This window comes from Phacochoerus africanus, chromosome 11 (assembly GCF_016906955.1).
Source record: "Phacochoerus africanus isolate WHEZ1 chromosome 11, ROS_Pafr_v1, whole genome shotgun sequence".
Lineage (NCBI taxonomy): Eukaryota > Metazoa > Chordata > Mammalia > Artiodactyla > Suidae > Phacochoerus > Phacochoerus africanus.
The window spans coordinates 93,281,553-93,302,449 of record NC_062554.1 but is presented as its reverse complement, the minus strand read 5'-3'; the positions used below and the strand labels follow the sequence as shown (position 1 = coordinate 93,302,449).

Below are 20,897 nucleotides of genomic sequence, written 5' to 3'. Positions count from 1 at the left end.
TTACCTTCATTCTATATATATATGTGATTTTTATTTTTTTTCCATTACAGCTGGTTTACAGTGTTCTTGAAGTATATTTTAACTAGAAACAGAATTTCAGGATGCTTGACAAGTTTTTCTCCAAAGAACTTTAAAAATTCCACTGGGTCATGGCCACCATTGTTTATGATGATAGTGATCTCTCATTCATATTGTTAACCACAAACTGTGCTGGTCTACTCTGTTTTCAAAGTTTTCTCTTTATTTTTGGTTTAATCAATTTGGCTATGACTTGCCTACATAGTATTTTAATTTATACTGCTTAGGTAAATCAGGATAAATAAAATGATATCCTGCTGAGCTTCCTGGTTTTCTAATTTTATGTTTATCATCAAACTAGGAGGATGTTTAGCTATTATTTCCCCATATATTTTTTTTTCTCCTTCTCTCTCCTCTGCTTCTGAAACTCAGATTATACATGTGTTAGATCACTTAATATTCAAAAGAACTCTGAAGCTTTAATTTTTTTCAGTGTTTATTAAGTCAGATTGGATAATTTCTTTTCATCTTCCTTCATATTTACTATTTTTCTATCTCCAGTCTGTTGACTCCCACACACACACCCAGTGAAATTTTTTAGATATATACTAGATAATCAGATATTTCTTTTAATATTTACTTTCAAGTTCTAAAACTGCTGCATTTTTTTCATAATTCCATTGTCTTCTGAGATTCCTCATCTATTCATTCATCTCTTTAAATCTTTGAACAAATCTATCTCTATAATGGACTATTTAAAGTTCTTATCTGCTAATTTCAGAATGTGGATAATTTTTGAACCCATTTCTAATGAATACTTTCTCTCTTTAATTCATGCCACATTTTCCTGTTTTCTTATGGGGTTGTACATTGGTTGTTGTAGACTTATATTGCAGGCAAGCTCAATTATGTCATCTTCCTTTAAGAATTTTCAGTTTTGCCTTAGCAGGTAGTTAAATAACTGTGGATCATTTTAGTTTTGTTTAGTTTTATCCATTGTTAAGGCAACTGTACTTTGGATGTAGTCCTATGGCATGCCCATTATTCCAGAGCTTGATTCTTACTGATGGAAAGTAGCCTTTCTGAGAATTTAAAGTACAATAATGCCTAGTGGTCTGTATTCCAACTGGGCTGGAACCCCAATATCTCTCTGTATGCATGAACTCTGACAATGAAGTTTCTCTCTCAACTCTGTTGCAGGCAAATGATCTCTCCCAGACCTCACTGAGTGTCCCCCTGTACACACCCATGCACCACGCAGAGCTTAAGCTCACCATTTCATGCAGCTCCCTGCCCCACAAATTGCAATCACTTCAGAAGCCACGAACTCTAATCTCTGCCTCTCAAAGTCACCAAGACTGCCACTGTACCACAGCAGAAAAGTTCTCCCATACAGAATGTTAACGAATTTGAACGGTAATTATGGGGCTTCCCACGTGCATTTCCCTCAAAGATTGGAGTTTGACTTGTATGTTCTTTACAGTTTTATAGCTGTTCTCAGCAGGAGGGCAAGTCTAATACCATGACATGACATAGAAGCAGAAGCTGGCTATGGGTATTCCAAAGAGTTCATTTGGCACAAGGTAAACATGACGCTGTTGCAAACATTTTACCATTAATACAGCTAGGAGAACTTGATAATTGAAGGAGGTTTTTTCTTTTTCTTTTTTTTGGTCTTTTGTCCTTTTTAGGGCCGCACCTGCGGCATATGGAGGTTCCAAGGCTACGGGTCTAATCAGAGCTGTAGCCACCAGCCTACGCCAGAGCCACAGCAACGCCAGATTTGAGCCGCATCTGTGACCTACACCATAGCACATGGCAACGCTGGATCCTTAATCCACTGAGCAAGGCCAAGGATCAAACCCACAACTTCATGTTCCTAGTCGGATTCGTTTCCACTGTTACACAGCAGGAACTCCAGAGGTGGTATTTTTTGTAGAAGCATGTATGATAGGCATTCTCTTTTGTAAGACTTGCTTGGAAAATAATGACAAAAGTCTACTTAAATCCTAATTCTATATAAATTTTCACTACTCTCTTCAACAATCTGCATCACTCTCTCTCTCTCTTTCTGTCTACTCAGCAATAGATATTATGAGTCTTTTTTACCAGGAAGCAGTAAGAGTGAATTCATTGTGCCAAACACTTTGACATTATCAAAGAGGAGGGGCAGTATGTACACAGGCCATTACTAATAATATCCACTTAAAGGATCCTACTGCCAGTAGGTAAAGATGGTCTCCTGTGACTAATATTCCTCTCTTTCTTCCCCTTCACCATTTTGTTAAGAGCTAGAGGGAAAGCTTTGACAAATTCAGTTTCTGTCTCTCTGCTGACACTGACAAACCTGTAATTTCTAGTAAATGTGGCAGCTTCTAAGAGGAAAAGGACAAAGATGCACTGCAAAGAATTTGGAGAGACTCCAACTCGAAAGCTTGGTAATGAGGTTAGGAAGCTTGAAGATCAAAAAACAGCCAAAATAACAACACAGATACATATACACAAGCACACACGTACACAGGAAAATAACATGCACTTTGGTATTTAGAAAAATAAAGATTTTTTTAGAAGGGAAGAAAATAAATCTTTAATATAATATGTACTGAATGCCCAAACCAAGTGAATATCATTAAGTAAATTGCCAACAATTACCCTAAGGACCAAAGTTTAGCACAATTGTCAGTGTTTGCCTATCCTCATAAAGACCCTTCCCTCTCAGACAATAAACGAAATTGGAGATCTGATTTTTTGTGGGGTAGGAAGGGTTGTCCACGGCCATTTAGTGAAGTGGATGTGTCTCTTTTTCTTCAGCATATCCTTCCGGCTGCAGCACCCCAACTGGTAGCATCACCCTCTTCAATGGCGTCATGTAAGGTTCTTGGGCTTCTTTATCTTCTCTGGGAACAAAACAGGCTCATGGGAAAGGGGCTGATCAATTTGTTCCTACTGTTCAACTTAACTGTTTGGTTATTTGAAATTTTATATTTATGGAAGAATTTCAAACTTCCTCAAACTAGAGAAATTTGAGAAAAAGCAGACCTATCCTTTTTAACATCAAGTCTTAATACTTGGGCCTGGCTTGCACCCTTCTTCCTTGTCGTTCATGCTTTAATGGAACATAACCTCTTACTTGGTGTTTTGCTTTACATTCCTCCTAATCCCTCTTAGATGGACAATGAATGTCCTAATCTCTCTTAGATGGACAATGAATGTCCTAATCTTTCTAATTTTTCTAAATGTTCTCTACTTTTCCAATTTTACTTTATTTTTTCCTTAAAAATCAGCAATTTAAAGTCAAAGGAAAGATTAGCACTATTTTGGCTGAGTTTCTCTAGAGCCAATATTGAATGGTGACCTACTATAACATCGTTTTGAAAAAGAGGGGGGAGTGTGGTCTCTCAGTTATCTTCCTTATCCTCTGAATGGAATTTCCAAATCACTTTTCCAACATCCTGACCAATTTCTAGCTACTTGCTATTGACCTTACATGCTATTTGGGATTTATCATTTGGCAACAATGCATGCGAGGCACTGTGGAAAACATCTAAGGCACTCACCTTGATCCCCGCTAGCTTATAATCTAATGAGGAAAAAGAACAATTTCTATTTTTTTTTTTGTCTTTTCTAGGGCCACACCCTCGGCATATGGAGGTTCCCATGCTAGGGTGTCCAACCGTAGCTGTAGCTGCCGGCCTACACCACAGCCACAGCTACACCAGATCCAAGCTGCGTCTTCAACCTATACCACAGCTCATGGCAACACTGAATCCTTAACCCAATGAGCAAGGCCAGGAATCGAACCCACAACCTCATGGTTCCTAGTCAGATTCGTTGCTGCTGTGCCATGACGGGAACTTCAACAATTTATAATTGGTAAATTTCAACTAAAAAATATGGAAATAGGAGTTCCTGCTATGCTCAGTAGGTTAAGAACCTGACTGCAGTGGCTCAGATCACTGCAGAGACAGGGGTTCAATCCCTGGCCCAGTGCAGTGGATTAAGGATCTAGCGTTGCAGCAGCTGTGGCTCAGATTCAGTCCCTAGCCTGGAAACTTCCATATGGCATGGGTGCAGCCATTTAAAAAATAATAAATAAATAAATAAATACGCAAATAAACAAAAAAACACACTATCATCATGATATAACACAAACTACATAGAAATTCAGCAAATGGACTTAGACCACCATACAGCTGGAGTAACGTGGAAGGCTACAGGGAGTAGAAATTTTAAGCCAGATCTACTAAAAATAATTGTCAGTTTCTCATAATAATTTCTTAAAGGCTTCTGGGAAAAAGTACCTTTGTTTCCTAGCAAGAATCAAAGAAGACAATTTGTGCAATGCTGCTCCCTACTATTAAAAACATCAGTATGGTTATAGCCTGTGCTTACCCAATTGAAAATGGTCACCTAAAGACAAAGGCCAAGTCTTTTGTTGACTTTAATTCTGGCAGTTGAAAACTTTATAATCAAACAGAGCCGAATTGCACGTGCTATCACTAACCCTACATTTTCTTCAAATCAACTGGGTGTGCAGGCTTTGAGCACACTCAGAACCCTTCAACAACTCAAGAGCTTATTTCTAGGAAAGAGTGAGCATGGTTTCTGGCATCATACCTCCCCTGGATAAACTAGTTATTCAGTGAGTCAAGCTGGATTTCATTTTCCACACTAAGTCCTTGGGCAAAGTCAAGAGAGGAAGGAAATCTATATTAGCATATGCAGAGTAGGGAAATGCTTCCTGCGACATCTTTGAGGGGTTAGAGTCACAGCACACCCCTGAGAGTCTATTAATGTACCAATTAATAAAACATTGGTGAGGAGGGAGCAGTCCACACATCACTCACCTTCTCTGGATAGAGAACTTCCGAGTGCAAAGCTGCAATTCTCTGGCTGCGTAGGAATGTGGCTGCAGTAGGGAGCCTGTTTATCTGGGGAATGTGCTGCTGGCTGATTTCTAATGAAAGGACGCAGAAAAGTAGTGGATACCCTTTCCCACAGTTCGATAAGCTGTTACACAGAGATAAACAGTTGTGCTGAATTAAGCATGTTTGTCTCTTCTTCAATGTTAAATTTTAATGTCCTGTTTTTTCAGCTTCTTAGGGCTTCCTTTTACATAATGCTAAGTGTTTTAAAATTATGCATGGCCCTACGATCTTAGTCATTTTAAATTCTGCTTTAAGGAAAAGGTAAATAAGAAAATATTAAGACTGTATTTAAACATTACTCTAATTGACTTTTAATTGGTAATTCTCTAAGACTACATTAAATGTTACTTAACGATGCCCTATCAGAGAGCTAAAAGGAAAACTATTTTACATGACACTGTTGTTAGTCAACTAGTTCTATATACCTAATTTTTAAATGTATATAATATATGTAATATGTAATGAATTGCCTTTTGAATCAAGCACCTAATAACAATTACCATGTTAAAGGAAACCCATTGCAAATTTATTTTGAAAGATTTTTACAAATGGTGGAGACAGTTGGTAGAAAGAGAGATGAGTACTTTTCTATCACTATATAAAAATATTCAAACATTTAAATCATTTGACAGCTTGGATAATGTTCATTTGTTTATAATTAAAATTTATATCCTGGGTATGCAATTCATGGCCCAGCACACCCAAAGTAGGTGTTCAATAAATATCTGATGAGTAAATGCACTTCTGAAACTTTGAAATAGAATAATACGCATTTTCCTAATTTAGTATTCTCTTGACCAAAAACTTAAGTAGATGTCAGTCAACTTGAGGCCACATCTTCCTTTGCTTCATACAAAGCTGCCTCAGCTACAATTTCCAGAAACAACGGCATCATTTTCTCTAGCATGTATACAAAGTAACTCCTGTAGTTCTACCTATTGGCAGTCCTATCATCAAAGATAATAGGGGAAGATCATTTGGGATGATTAGGTAGGTAATGAAATGAAATAACTGACTTCTCTACCTTAATTTCCATTTTCTATACCACAAATGAAACAGTAAAGAGTCACTTGCAAACATGATTATTGTGGATGTTTATATTCCTTCAAGAAATATTGGATGAATATCTTCTGGATTGCAGACACTATGCCAGCCCCTGGACAGCCAAAGATAAACACAACACAGCCCTTTCTTGTGAAACAGATAGACCGATACATACTACTACTTTCAGCATAATGTGATATTTTATCCGAAGTCTTCTTTGGCCAAGAGCATTTTCTTAAGAGAGAATTAAGCTTTCCATAAACTATAAGGTCATCTTTACTCTTTGAATAGTCAGATTTTCTTCATATTCAAGTGACACCTACATATTTTATAGATACACGGTAAGACTGTGTTGATGACCTTTTATTTAACTATTCTCTTTTACTAGGCACATAAAACCATTATTTTATAGAGCCAATTTCTGCTTCTTTATCATTAGTGATAATGATCACAGTGTCTTTTGCCTTCCATGGCAGTTTTGCTTCAAAGGGAATTGCACATAAAGATCAAAGAGAGACTAGAAATTGACATGAAACAAAAAAAAAAATTCTATTACAGTATCAACCTCTTTAAAAATTATTATTATTGGATTTTTCTGGTGCCCTGTGGCAGATCTCCCAGAGAGGTTCTGGGTTGATACAGAGCATTGCAATCACTGCTGCTGTCAGTACTGAGGTTTACACCTAAATAAACAGATGACTTTTGTGTTTCAAGAAAACAACCCATCACTTGCCCATGCAAAAGGAACAGAATGCACATGGAAAGCCAGGTTTTAAAGAGCACTGCTAACAGCAGAGGGAAGAAATGTCAAACATGTTGAAGTAAACATTGGACTAGTCTCTGTCTGGATATTTTTGTTGAGGCTTTTTTTGTTTTTTGTTTTTCTTTAATCTTTTTAGGGCTGCACCCAACTGCACCCAAGGCATATGGAAGTTCCCAGGTTAGGGGTTGAATCAGAGCTACCAGCTTCAGCCACAGCCACAGCAATGCAGGATGTGAGCCACAGCTGTGACCTACAACACCACCCACTGCAACAATGGATCCTTAACCCACTGAGCAAGGCCAGGGATCAAGCCCATGTCCTCATGGATACTAGCTGTGTTCATTACTGCTGAACCACGACAGGAACTCCCTTTTGCTGAGTTTTGTTTTTTTCTTTTCCTTCATACCTTAAAAATCCTCATTGTTGGGACATGTCATTTCTTCTTAATGAGCAGACAAAGAAGCAAATATGAATTATAACAGTAGTTGAAAATATTTCTTGAACTAGTTACAGCAGGAATACAAAGCAGGAAGTAAACACTTTTATTGGGGAAGGAAGATAGGAAAAAATTCTTGGCCTCTCCTTGTACTGACTGTTGGGTCTTAAATGCTGAGTGTGTATTTAAATGGTGTAGAAGGGCATTCCCAGCAAAGGGGCCAATATGAGCAGAAGCAAGGAGTCCCTACCATCCAAGATGTCCTCTGAAGTGAACATAGTTCAACTGGCTGAAGGATAAGATCTGAAGGTAGAGGTGGGATGAAGCTGATGGGCATGGTGGCCTAAGACTTGAGAGCTAATTAGGTTAAGATCACAGAGCATGAAGAAGTGCATTCTTCAGCCTAATGGCAAGAGGAAGCTGGTTTAGATTGACAGGAGATGGGCATTCTGCACTGGCAGGGTGCTTCCTCCATTGGGACACCATTCAGATTGTTAACATTTCCTAAGGAGTTCCCTAGTGGCCTAGTGGTTAAGGATTCAGCATTGTCACTGCTATGGCTCAGGTCACAGCTGGGGCATGGGTGCAACTTCTACCCTCTGGCAAGGGTACAGCCAAAAAAAATTAGAAATAAAAAAATTAAAAAAAACATTTCCTAGTATATCTGAGAGCACCCTGGTGGAATGGTTTCCAGGAATCCTGATTGAGTCAAGAAACAGCCAGAAAAGATGCCCTCCTTCAAAAAACCTCACCAGTTGTGCACAAAAGCAGGACAGCAGACAGGCACACTTGGCCACACAAACAAGAGCGTGCAGATATTCCCTGTCAGAAGAAAGCTCTTGAAGTCCTTGGCTTACTGTCTCTCACCTGACTCTGAATATAATAAAATTACCTCATCTAGGGTCCAAGGGGTGGACAAGCAGAGTGACTGTGCAGACCACTGTTTGCTCTAGTGCCAGGGAGCTGGGTGTCCGGAGTACAGCAGTAGGCCCACTGGTTCATGTGCACATGCAACCAGACAGCTCCATACCAGGACTGTAGAAAGTTCCCTGGAAAGACCCCAGCCAACTGTCAAAAACATGATCCCACAACAGGGCTGAAAGAGGCATATGTTCTGCTCTATCACGTAAAAAGAAGCTTGATTTATGGAGGCATCCTAAGCACTGTGCAAACCCTAGCACTCCTGCTCACTGCACTGCCTTAAATGTGTCAGGACCTAAACCCTGTCTGGCAGAGGCAGTCACCCCCAACGCCACTTTCCTCATCATCTATGTTGCATCTATATTATAGGTCATATAATAATACATTTTAAAATTTACACTTGAGGAAGGTTATCTTTTCTTAATTCACAAAAAGGTGCTTTGAGAGCTGGCATCAACTCCCTAGGGATCTACTGCTGTGGTCCTGTTAGCAATAACAAGAGTCAAGCATGGTGGTAAGAAAAGAGAAGGATGCTTTGAGATGTTAAGCAGGTTGATGCTACAGAATTTACTGGCTGATTGGAAAAAAAAGTGGAAGGGCTCTCCTGTGAAGGTTTCTGGCTAAAGAGCCTGGGTGCCAAGAAGAACCATTGACTAGATAAGGGAGAGATTATAATATGCAGGTTCTGAGATGTCAGAGAGATGTATGGGTAGAGCTGCTTAGCAGGCAGTTAACCTAGGAGTCAGTTAAGTGGTAATTGAAACAATGAACACTAGTTGAGCTGGGCTGGGAATGGGGTAGGGGTGGAGGGATAGTCAACACCAGAATTTCAGAGAATCAGCATGAGAAAAGAAACCTAGGAAGGTGAAACAAGTTGAAAATATTTCCATTAAGGTCAAGTAAAATGAGGACTACAAAGGGTTTAATGGATTTAGAAACTACTAGATCAGTGGTAGCTTTTTCTCCAAAGCCATTTTGTTAAAGTAGTGGAAGCAGAACCTCATTGGCAGTGACTGAGAGCATCTAGATGAGAGAGAGGAAGGGCGGACAATACTGCAGTCCATTCTTTATAAGAGGTGGCCTTTGAAGGGAGGATGGGGCTATGGCAGTAGGAATGCAGAAACAATGACAGAGCTAACATTGCTTTTTTTAAACAAATATTTGGTATTTTATTGACTATTTTAAATTTTTACAAAAATGTTTTCATCTGTTACTTTATTTGTAAAAATAATACTCAGTTGGAGTTCCCATTGTGGCTCAGCAGGTTAAGGACCCAGTGTTGTCTCTGTGAGGATGCAGGTTCAATCTCTGGCCTTACTCAGTGGGTTAAAGATCAAGCTATGGTGTAGGCTACAGATAAGGCTTGGATCCAGTGTTGCCATGGCTGTGGCATAGGCCCCAGCTGTAGCTCTGGTTTGATACCTAGATGGGGAAATTCCATGTGCCACAGGTGTGGTCATAAAAAGAAGAAGAAAAAAAAAATTTTTAGCTAAGAAAACTGAGGCCCAGGGAGATGACACATCATGCCCTAATTATTCTGTCAGCATGGTCATTTTATTTTTATTTCTTATTTCTTAGTGAATTTTGTTATATTTATAGTTGTATGACCATCATGATAACCCAATTTTACAGCATTTCCATCCCAAACTCCCACCCCATCCCTCCCAACCTGTCTCCTTTGGTAACCATAAGTTTTTCAAACTCTGTGAATCAGTTTCTGTTCTACAAAGTTCATTGTATCCTTTCTTAGATTCCACATATAAGTGATAGCATATGATTTCTATGTCTCACTGTCTGACTAATTTCACTTAGCATGATAACTTTTAGGTCCATCCATGTTGATGCAAATGCCATTATTTCATTCCTTTTGATGGCTGAGTGATATTCCATTGTGTATATGTACCACATCTTCACTATCCATTCCTCTGTCAATGGACATTTAGATTGCTCCCATGTCTTGGGTATTGTATACAGTGCTGCAATGAACATTGAGGTACATGTGTCTTTTCGAGTCATGATTTTCTCTGGATAAATGCTGGATCAAATGGTAATTCTATTTTTAGTGTTTTGAGGAATCTCTATACTGTTTTCCATAGTGGTTGCACCAATTTACATTCCCACCAACAGTTTGAGAAGGTCCCCTTTTCTCCACACCCTCTCCAGCATTTATTGTTTATAGACTTTTTGATGATGGCCATTCTGACTTGTACATTTTGTTTTATTTTGTTTGGTTTCCAAATGGAAATGGAAGCGTGGAGAAAAAGGAGTTATTTATAAATATAGTTGAAAGATGGGGAATAAAGATTCCCAACAAAGTTGTTGCCCTACCAAGAGCAAAGTAAGTGACTCAGTAGAGAAAGTATTGCACTTAGCATTAGAAGAACCAGGGTTTCAGCCCTGCTTCCCTTCTAAGTATGCTTTTTCGGGTCACTTGACCCCTTTAGTCCTCAGTGTCCATCTCTGGGAGATAGGATCACTAAGAGCAACATCACAGTGTGCTGTAGGGACTGGGTGAGAATGTTTGTGGGAGAGTGCCTGGTTTGTGGTACCTATATGTTTAGAAGATGGTACCTGGAGTCATCATCCCATCAGAGATTTGAATGGGGACCATCAATCAAACAGCACTGTAATCACTGTTGCTTTCTTTACCATTTGTGCTCATTTAATTTTTATCTCTTTAGGAGTTTGGTGACAGTCCCTGTTAGTCTGTTCCTCCTTTATATGAAGGACAGACCAAAGATCCAGTTTGGAAATGAGAGAGGAGGACTAGAGGGCAACACTGGCTCCACCCATTGATATTTACCAGAGGTACAGAAGACAGATTCACGAAGATGTTGACAAGACTGCAATTTCTTACCTTAGCTTTGTTTTCAAAGGGATTTTTACTTTCTTTAGGGGACCATAACTTTCTAAGGAGGGAGATTAAAATAGAAGGTGACCTTGTTTTAGGGGGCCTATTTCCCATTAATGAAAAAGGCACTGGAACTGAAGAATGTGGGCGAATCAACGAAGATAGAGGGATCCAACGCCTGGAGGCCATGCTGTTCGCTATTGATGAAATTAACAAAGATGATTACTTGCTCCCAGGAGTGAAGCTGGGTGTTCACATTTTGGATACATGCTCAAGGGATACCTATGCTTTAGAGCAATCACTGGAATTTGTTAGGGCATCTTTGACTAAAGTGGATGAAGCTGAGTATATGTGTCCTGATGGATCCTACGCCATCCAAGAAAATATCCCACTGGTCATTGCAGGGGTCATTGGCGGCTCTTACAGCAGTGTTTCCATACAGGTAAGATTTGCAGTGCTATTGATGAAATGCTGTAGCTCTTTGATGATGTGTCTCTGTTATGTCTTAGAGGAACAAAAGGAGAAGATCCTAATAGTTTCATCAGTAGGTGATATTAAGCATGCAATAAGTCATTTCTATGTGTACCAGATAATACAGATTTGCATACAGAAGAGTACTTTAGCAATGGAAATTGTTTAGAGCTACAGGTAGCTACTGCAGTATAACAACTTCCCCAAAATTCAGTGACTTAATAATTATTAATGATTGTGGTTTACAAGTCTAAACCTTGGCTGGAGTGAGCTGATGAAGGCCAAGTTCAGCTGGGGGTGGCTCTGCTCCAAGTTGTCTCTTAATCCCCATTTGGAATCAGTGGGTTAGCCCAGGCATGTTCTTCTCAGGGTGATGGCAGGCATGCAAGAGAATGCAAACTTAACTGCACAGTCCTCTTCCAAGCTTCTGTGTCCACATCTGTGAACAACCCACCAGCCAAAGCAACTCAGGAGGTTCAATCCAGAGTCAAGGAGCAGGAACTCCATGTTCCCCACAATACAAGCATTGCTAAGTTACATCACAAAGGATATAGATATATGGCAGTGTCATGGTTTGAAGTCATCAATACAGTCAACCACAAAAAGGTACAAAAATCACTGAGCTCTATTTCTTTCCATACTCAATTTTTTCCCAAACGTGGTTTTACTCAGAGATAAATTATAAACAATTTCTCACAGTATAAACCTGAAAATGTATGCAGAACAGCCAGATAATTACTACCAAAAAAAAAAAAAAAGAGGGAACAATTTAGCATGCAACTTAACCTAGATAAAAAGCTGATAATTGGTTCTGGTAATTTTGTTAGGGAAAGAAGGAGCATATTAGTCAAACTCTTGCTGCACTCACAGGGTCACAGAATTTTAGAGGTGGAAAGGAACTGAGAAATCATTCATCTCAAACTTTCTCATTTTTTCAAGCCCTGGAAATACCGGTTTTAGGGAAACTCCCAATGATAGGTAGCACATGAACTCAGACAGAGCTTTCGTACTTTGAGGTTCTTTCAACTGTCCCATGTGATTTCTCTACGTTACTGAAGTTCAATATTTTTTTTCTGGTGAATGTGACAGCAATAAAAGTCCATAAGATAAGAGTCATCATATACTTTACCTCCTACTAAATGACTATAGTCAGAGCCCCAAGCACTAAAGGAAGTCATATTACACTCACTTGCCTGTATGTGTCACAAGCCACTTAAATTGGCTCTATTTGCATTGGAATAACCATATGGATATATCAGAGATTCATGGCATTTAAAATTCTACGTACAATTCTGTGCTGTTCTAAATGATTATTGCAAATTTCCTTCCTTCTACGGCGCACACACTCATATTATGAGTAATTAGGATAATTAGTTTTTCATAAACACCCTTTAACTTCATTAGATGGATAGAAAATACTGCACATCTCAAAGCGTATCATGTTAATTTTACCACTATTACTATGCTTGTATCAAGAAAGACAGAATTTGCTCTTTGAGAGAACTAAAATATGTGTATCTGCCATACTTCAATAATAACTCCATCAGATGAATGTCAAACATTTTATCAATATTTATGGTATACCCAAGATTATCATGAGTAAAGAATTACAAATATGCTTTCCTGACCTTCGTTTCTCTCAATGCAGTAAATAGCACTCCACAGCAGATGTGTAAATATCTATCCAAAATAATTAACAAACTATTCCAAGCAAATAGATTTTTAAATCTAATTTTATTTTTGTATTACCTATAGACTCCTCAAAAGAGTTCAAGTTGTTTTAGGAAAAAAAAAAAAATCCTGTGGACTGGAGTTCCCGTTTAGTACAGCGGGTTAAGGATCCAGCATTGTCACTGCAGCAGCTTGAGTTGCTGCTGTGGTTTAGTCCCCAGTCTAAGAACTTCCACATGCTATAGGTGTGGCAAAAAACAAAAACAAGCAAACAAACAAAAAAAACCCACAAATCTGAGGGCCATTAAAACCCTGTACTTCTTGGAGTTCCCATCGTGGCTCAGTGGTTAACGAATCTGCCTAGGAACCATGAGGTTGCAGGTTCCATCCCTGGTCTTGCTCAGTGGGTTAAGGATCCAGCGTTGCTGTGAGCTATGGTGTAGGTTGCAGACGTGGCTCGGATCCCGCATGGCTGTGGCTCTGGTGTAGGCCATCGGCTTACAGCTCCGATTCGACCCCGAGCCTAGGAACCTCCATATGCTGTGGGAGCAGCCCAAGCAATGGCAAAAAAAAAAAAAAACCCTGTACTTGTTTACAAGAGAAAAAGCCACTTCTTATCATCAAAGTACCTAGCTTATGATTTCACTTATCTGGTACATAGCACTATAAAGCCACAAATGTTGATATGGCTTTTGTCTCCACAGTATAAATAAAGAAACCAAAACTATCATGCTATACTGAAAATGATAGAGTTAGCATCAGCAAGATGTGGGTTTGATTTCTAACCCTACCACTGACTAGCTTACCTGTAAAATAAGGAAAATAACATCCACTTTAAAATGTTGTTGAGAGAATTCAAGTTCTCTTGTAGCTCCGCAGGTTAAGGATCTGGCTTTGTCACTGCAGTGGCTCTGGTTGCTGCTGTGGCGCAGGTTCAATCCTTGACCTGGGAACTTCCACATGCTTGGTGAGAAAAGTTGTTGAAAGGATGAGTTGAGAGAATCCATGGGAAGTGCCTTACCAAAAAACTAACAGATACAATCAATGGTAACTATTAAAGTCATAGAAAAAAATCTGTGGACTCAACATCAACTCCATGGCCAAGCAGTCCCATGAAATCACTGCTGGCTCCCACATGCTTCATCAGGAAGTTAATCTGTATAAAGCTCCCTGAGTGTGCCCTGCACTAAAGTCATAGAGAACACAGCCTGTACCTTGAGGAACATGAAATCTGGCTGTGGGTACAGAACTATTATGAAATAGTACATACAATTCAAAATACTTTCATGGGGCTCACAAGGTAAGAAGTGACCTTTAGGAAAGTTCCGAGGATGACACAGAATGAAAGTTGCACTGGTGAAAGGCTAATTGGGCCACAGTGTGAATGAGATTTGTAATCTGACAGGGCCCATCAGAAAGATGCTGCCAATGTCTGTGAGCAAGAGGACAGAGACCTTGACAGGTGTAAAGGATGAGCTGGAGCAGAAAGGAGAGAAGAGGCTCACTCCCCTCTCCGAGGTCCACAGAGGTTCAGGCTCTGCTTAGGTCCCACACTGATCCCTCCACCAAAGTAAGCAGGGATGTAGAGCCATCTGTCTACACACTGACTTTCAGGTAGCCTTACGAGGAACCCTTCTCCACAGGGCTTTGCTTTCAGCTGAGAATCGTGAATGAAAAGAGGTCTCAGGGGCCCTTATAGATCTAAGAATTTAAGTGTGTTATCGTTTTGAAACATACATATCTCCTTTTGGGGGGCTGCACCTCTGGCATGGCATGCAGAAATTCCCAGACCAGGGGTCAAACCTGCACCACAGTAGTGACAACTCCAGATCCTTAACTCACTGAGCCATCAGGGAGCTCCAGAATATATGTCTTTTAATGAGAATTAAAAAAAAAAAAATTTAGTCAACAGCAACCCAAAGCAGTACATTCCTACTGGTGACTTTCAGAGACTCTTATACACTAATGAGAGAATTATTTTAGGAGAGGGTTTTTATAGGTGCCCTCATACTCACTTATTTTTGCTCCAGGACTGATTCTAATCCTGTACCCTCGGGTCCAATAACCATGATGACAACATGTAGCCAGTAGCCACAAAGATCCATTCACGCCAATCACTTCCGCTGTCCATTTCTCAGTCCCTTTGACCTCCTGAGTATTTACTGGAAAGTGTTTTTGCTTGAACTGAGCTGCAGGAAAAAAGAGAGTTAAACTGTAGGGGGAAAAATGTGCTAGTATACATCCACCACACTGTTTCAAAGATTCCTATTATTGCATTGTAGCTAGCATCCAGTCTCAAACAAGAGCACAGAGTTTGCAGTCACAAAATTGCCTCTTGAGAGAAATAATGATCACGAATGATAATATTGTTGCATCCTCTCTTTTGTGGTTGGGTCAGTTTGGATGTTATCATTTCCCCATTGGGCCTGGATTGGGTTACTCGTGGGACTGCTTCAGAAGGCCCTTTTCTCTCCAGCTTCCTCTTCTCTCATTATCTTTCCACTATAGAAGAAGTCTCCTAGAAGTCAACAGAGAAGAAATCCTCTGCTGTATTTATTCATACAATAGAAATTATTTGCAGATAGTGAAAATTGCATGAAAGGAGAAATTCTTAATAATTTGCTAGGTTCATCTGTATCACCACTGAAGAAAACCTGGATATTTTGCCAACACTCTTATTAAGACAAACCACATACAGTGGTCCCTTTTGTAAAGCAACAGTATTGATTTTTTAACTTGGTAGTCAATGAGAGCCAGTATCAAAATCCTTCTTTATTATTAAATAGAACCCAGGTCTATTCATCCCCTCCAGTAAATAATCTTCATTTCAAAGCATTTTTAAGACTGTATTCCGCTTTTATCTAAAACCTGCAATCCACCCCTCGGTGGGAAATGGTATTTATTCAAGAAGAGAATCAGGTTGGTTGCCTTTAGCAAGGCACTTGTCTACATGGTACAATTTTGAAGCAGTGTTTATGTTGGGGCTTTTTCAAATAGACTATAGTTAGAGCTCCAGAGTTTTTCAGTCAAAAAAAAAAAAATGCCTCTTGAAATGTTCCCAAAATGTTTGTCACTCCTTTCAGAGGATGTATATTTCCTCAGTCTTTCTTGTCCAGCTGGAGCAAATTTCAGCTGAAACAGAACAGGTATAAGTTGACCTAGTTATCCTGTGTCCCTGAATTTTAAAGTGACCTCAGCCACAAATGGGTATTTGGGTTAGAAAGCTCATCAACAGAGCAAAGTAGAGCCTTGAAATGAGTTTATTACCTCTTTCCCAGGCATGGTAGAGTCAGAATTTTAGCAACAGCCACATCCCTGAAACTCCCTAACCCTGAAAGGTGGTCATTATATCATTTATCATGACATGGATTCAGATATGTAGTGCATTTCTCACTTCATGCCTCTGAGAAGAATAACTCAAATGAAATCCTTTGCGGTAAGTTTCCCAGATTTATCCAGATGGCGTGAAAACAGCCCATAAAGACACTAACTACTCTATTTTTCCTCCTCCACCCAGTTCCACAATGTGATAGTGGACCATTATTGGTCAATTTTTATTAAGAATCACCCTTCCTCGATGTTTCATTCCTCTTCTAAATTCAAATGCTTTTAGGAAGAATCACACAGGAATTGCTGGTCTTGTTTTAGCATCATCAGAAAAATAGCTGAAGGACTTTGGGTTACAAAAGGCTTCTATGGTTAACTGTGTCCAAGTATCATACTAACTACTGAATGGAAAAAAAAGAATGCTTTTTCTGTGGATAAATAAGTTGAAACTAGAACAGAGTTTCTCAACCTTGGCAATGATGGCCTGGATACGTCTGATGTGTGGAACTGCTCTGTGCATTGCAGCATCACTGGTCCCTACATACTAGACTAGATGCCAAGAGCACCCCAGTTGTGACATCTCAAAATATTTCCATATACTGCCAAACTACAAAATTTTCACCCTTCCCTTATGACAATCAATGATTTAGAGAAGGCATATTTAGGGTCAACATAAGGAAGAGTTATTAAAGATGTAATAGTCCCAAAGGAAGAAAGTAGAAGAAAGTGAGTCAGTTACTGAAGTTATTTTAAAAAAAACTGACCTATTATTGAGGATACTGAAAGAACATATTAGATTTTGCACTATATTTTGTTTAAAGGCATTTCCTAATTTTACAATTATACCTGGCTCAAGCAAAACTTGACTAGGATGAGTGATTATAAAGGAAGCATCTAAAACATGAAGCAAAATAAATAATGGGCTCTTTCCTATCAACATAACTTTGAAATCAAATCAGTTGTTATTTCACATGATTGTGGCAGTATTTTTGTGAATTTGGTGAATCAAGCACCTCATTTATAGATTTATTACAACTAGGGCACTCATAAAATCATTTTTCATCAGCAAATAAGCATGTATTAAACATATGTATGTATCTTAGGTTCAAGAGCACTATTGTGTAAACTAGGAAACGTGAAGCAGAGAGCACTCAAAATGAAACTGATGAATGTTATTACAAAGCAGAAATAGGCTCACAAACATAGAAAACAAACTTATGGTTACCAAAGGGGAAAGGAGGCAGGAGGGATAAATTGGCAATGTGGGATTAACAGATACATACTACTATATATAAAAGAGATAAACCACAAGTTTATACTGCATAGCACAGGGAACTATATTCAATGTCTTGTAGCAAGAGCAAAGAATTTGAAAAAGAATGTGTATGTGTATATATATTTATAATATATATCTGAATTACTATGTTGTGCACCTGAAACTAACACAAAATTGTAAATAAGCTGTATTTAAATTTAAAATTTTTTCAAATAATAGACATCTTATGAGCCCCTAAGGTATTTATAAACAAATGAGCAAATATCAAATCCATACATAAAATAGGTATGAGTATAAGACTTGAGAATCAATTGACAACATAAGAACTTAAAGATCAGAAAGAGTGACATAATGAGCAGAAAGGAAGAGAGGTGGAGAAGAAAAAGACTTTTTGATCCATATAAACAGAAAGCCTGCCTTTTTTTCCCCAAATACATTATTTTTTTTTTCTACTGTACAGCATGGTGATCCAGTTACACATACATGTTGACAGTCTTTTTTCTCACATTATCATGCTCTTTGCAGCAACATGGATGGAACTAGAGACTCTCACAGTGAGTAAAGTAGGTCAGAAAGAGAAAGACAAATACCATATGATATCACATATCTGGAATCTAATATACGGCACAAATGAACCTTTCCACAGAAAAGAAAACCTGCCTTTGAAGTGTCCCTGAAAGTTGGTTTCTCATGGTCAACCAGTGTTTACTATCTACACATTCTTTCTTAAAAGAGAGAACACAGTGTTTCTTCCACCTGGAACGCATGACCCCTTAGCTGTCTGGAGACCTTGCCAAATACTTCTGTCTTTCACTTCTCAGCTCAAACCCTATCCACTTTGAAAAATCTTTCCCAAGTTTTCACTACATAAGCACACACCTCTATTACTAGCTTATTAACTAGAATTGTTTATGGACATAACTATTTTCATACTTAACTTTAAGCTACTTGTGTTTGGGAACCACATCTCTGGTCTCTGTATTGAGAGCACTTAGAATAATGTCTCTACCAGGAGGAGAGTAGATGCTTTTTGAAGGAACTGAAAGAACTAACGGAATGATAAATGTGCTACATGTCCAAAAAGCTAAAAATTCCTAAAAGAATCTTGTGTTGCTGATCACAACCATGACCTACCTATTCTAGATCAATCTGGATGCTCATAAATGAAAAATAAATCAAGGGGAAAATGGTGCTTGATACAAAAGATGATGTAGTAAAGTGAGCTTGTGAGACAAGTTCCCCCACCCTCCCCACTTCTACTGTGTATACACATGCCACAAAAGGTGCCTTGTTTTGAGAACAGCTCTAAGAGTTCCACTCCATTTGTCTTTAAACCATTCCAGAGACAACAAACACCCAAGACTCAACACAGCTGGGCACCCAAGGCTATTGCAGATTAGGTTAGAGCCCCACACTTAACCCTAATCAAGCTCTCTGCTATCTCTCCACACAAAGAATATGCAGGATGCCAACTATGCCAGATACCATGCTTGGAGCAAACACAAAAGGGAAGGAAACATCATCCTGTCCTTAAGTAAAGCAGAGTGACAGCATTAGAAATCCATTTACCCATCTATCTTTAATGTCTCTATCACTAGAAAAGTAAAAATGATAGTTGCATTTGGTGAGTTTAACATTGCAAATACAACAATCACAGCATGGATACAACTATACATTTTAAGCATGCCTTCTTGAAAAATTTCAGTTCAGTGATTAAAATTCTGGGTACAGGCTAACTAGGATTTATTGAATCTTTCATTGCCTCTTTCCTCCTAAGACTGAGATATTAATAGCACCTCTTTTACTGGGTTATTGTGTGAATGAAATGAGAAAATACATGAAAAACAGTAAAAACAAAACAAAACAAAAAAAACACTGTTTCACACATAATGACAAATAAACATTTTAGATCTTAGTAGATATTATCTGGTAGCTTTTTTAAAATTTAACAGCCCTAAGAGGAATAGTTCTGAGAGGAAATGAGGCCCCTAAAGGTCAAGTACCAACTTCAAGTTTCTACCTCTTTAAAAGTAGTGGAATCAACATTGGAATCCAGATAACTTTCCTCCCACCCTGCCATCCTGATCACACCCTCACAGAGTTTTAAGCTTCAGAAAAACTTGACTCAAAATTTATCTTAGATAGAATCTTTTATTTCCTTCCCAGACTCTTCATTCTAAAGCAATCTCACAAAACTCATGTTTTGAAAACTCTCTCCATTGCTTCTGCTTCTCCTCCAAAAAAAAAAAAAAAAAAAAAAAAAAAAAAAAAAAAAAACAGCAAGGCTGTTCAAGGACTTTATCACAGGGAGGGAGGCAACAGAAAGAGCAATTAAAAATGCTTTTGTTAACAGTATTGCATTGCAGAAATCTTTTGCCAGAGGTAATTATCTAAGATGCACTAGGTTTTCTTTATTTTGGAGTTAATTTATTCTTTAATTAATCCCCCTTCTGTCATGTGTTTATTTGGAAAACACTCCTGAAAAACAAGAGGTTAACTTCAGGGCCACTGTCCACAGGGCAATGAGAAGTAGCTTCTGGTGGTCACATGTCTATGATGGAGGTCAGGAGATGAAAATCATGGAATACAGACATTCCTGAAAGATCAGCAAGTGTTTTATATCATGGTTACAGATTAATAGGTAAGCTCATTGACACAGGGGTGCTGATACTTTCAGTTAAACTTAAGATATGATTTTTGCTTTAACCACATTAAGTACTCTTTCCAAATTACCATTGCCTTTTTAATGGATCAATATGTGCAAGGCTCAGTATTTCAATATGGAAAGAGTCAACACTTAGTTTATAATAATGAAAGTCCACTGATTTAATATAGTAGAAATGCTTGTACTGGTCTCTGGAAAATGCAGTTGAAAACTTCCAGAGTATTTTTTCCAATTAGTGGACTTTGAAAATTTAAGAGTAGTGTTCCAAAAACCCCTGCAAAGCAAATGTTGATACTCTAGACAGTATATCAGTGAGATTGTGAACACTAAAATTGGCCTGTCACTATTTTTGACATCACCACCTGGTCTACTATGGAAATCCCTCTATTACTAGTGACAAAGTCTTCATTCATGCCAGCTCCTTGATTTTGCATTCCCTTAGAGGGAACTGCAACAACAGGGGAGAGCAAAATAGAAGCAGCACCTAAAAAATTATATTCCAAATATAGACCAGATTTCCTGGCCA

General features: G+C 38.6%; 1 protein-coding gene and 1 long non-coding RNA gene across 2 annotated transcripts in view; one reads left to right on the top strand and one right to left on the bottom strand.

The window, feature by feature from the left end:
- The window catches only part of LOC125111711 (uncharacterized), a 31,150-nt gene that overhangs the window by 283 nt on the left and 9,970 nt on the right, over positions 1 to 20,897 (bottom strand). The window contains exon 3 of the long non-coding RNA XR_007130921.1: positions 15,119 to 15,292. This is a non-coding gene — a long non-coding RNA (uncharacterized LOC125111711). The remainder of the gene's footprint in view (positions 1 to 15,118; positions 15,293 to 20,897) is intronic.
- The window catches only part of GRM3 (glutamate metabotropic receptor 3), a 113,446-nt gene continuing 103,207 nt past the window's right edge, over positions 10,659 to 20,897 (top strand). The window contains exon 1 of the mRNA XM_047753765.1: positions 10,659 to 11,403. Coding sequence (XP_047609721.1) covers positions 10,942 to 11,403 — 462 coding nt within the window. The 5' untranslated portion in view covers positions 10,659 to 10,941. The remainder of the gene's footprint in view (positions 11,404 to 20,897) is intronic.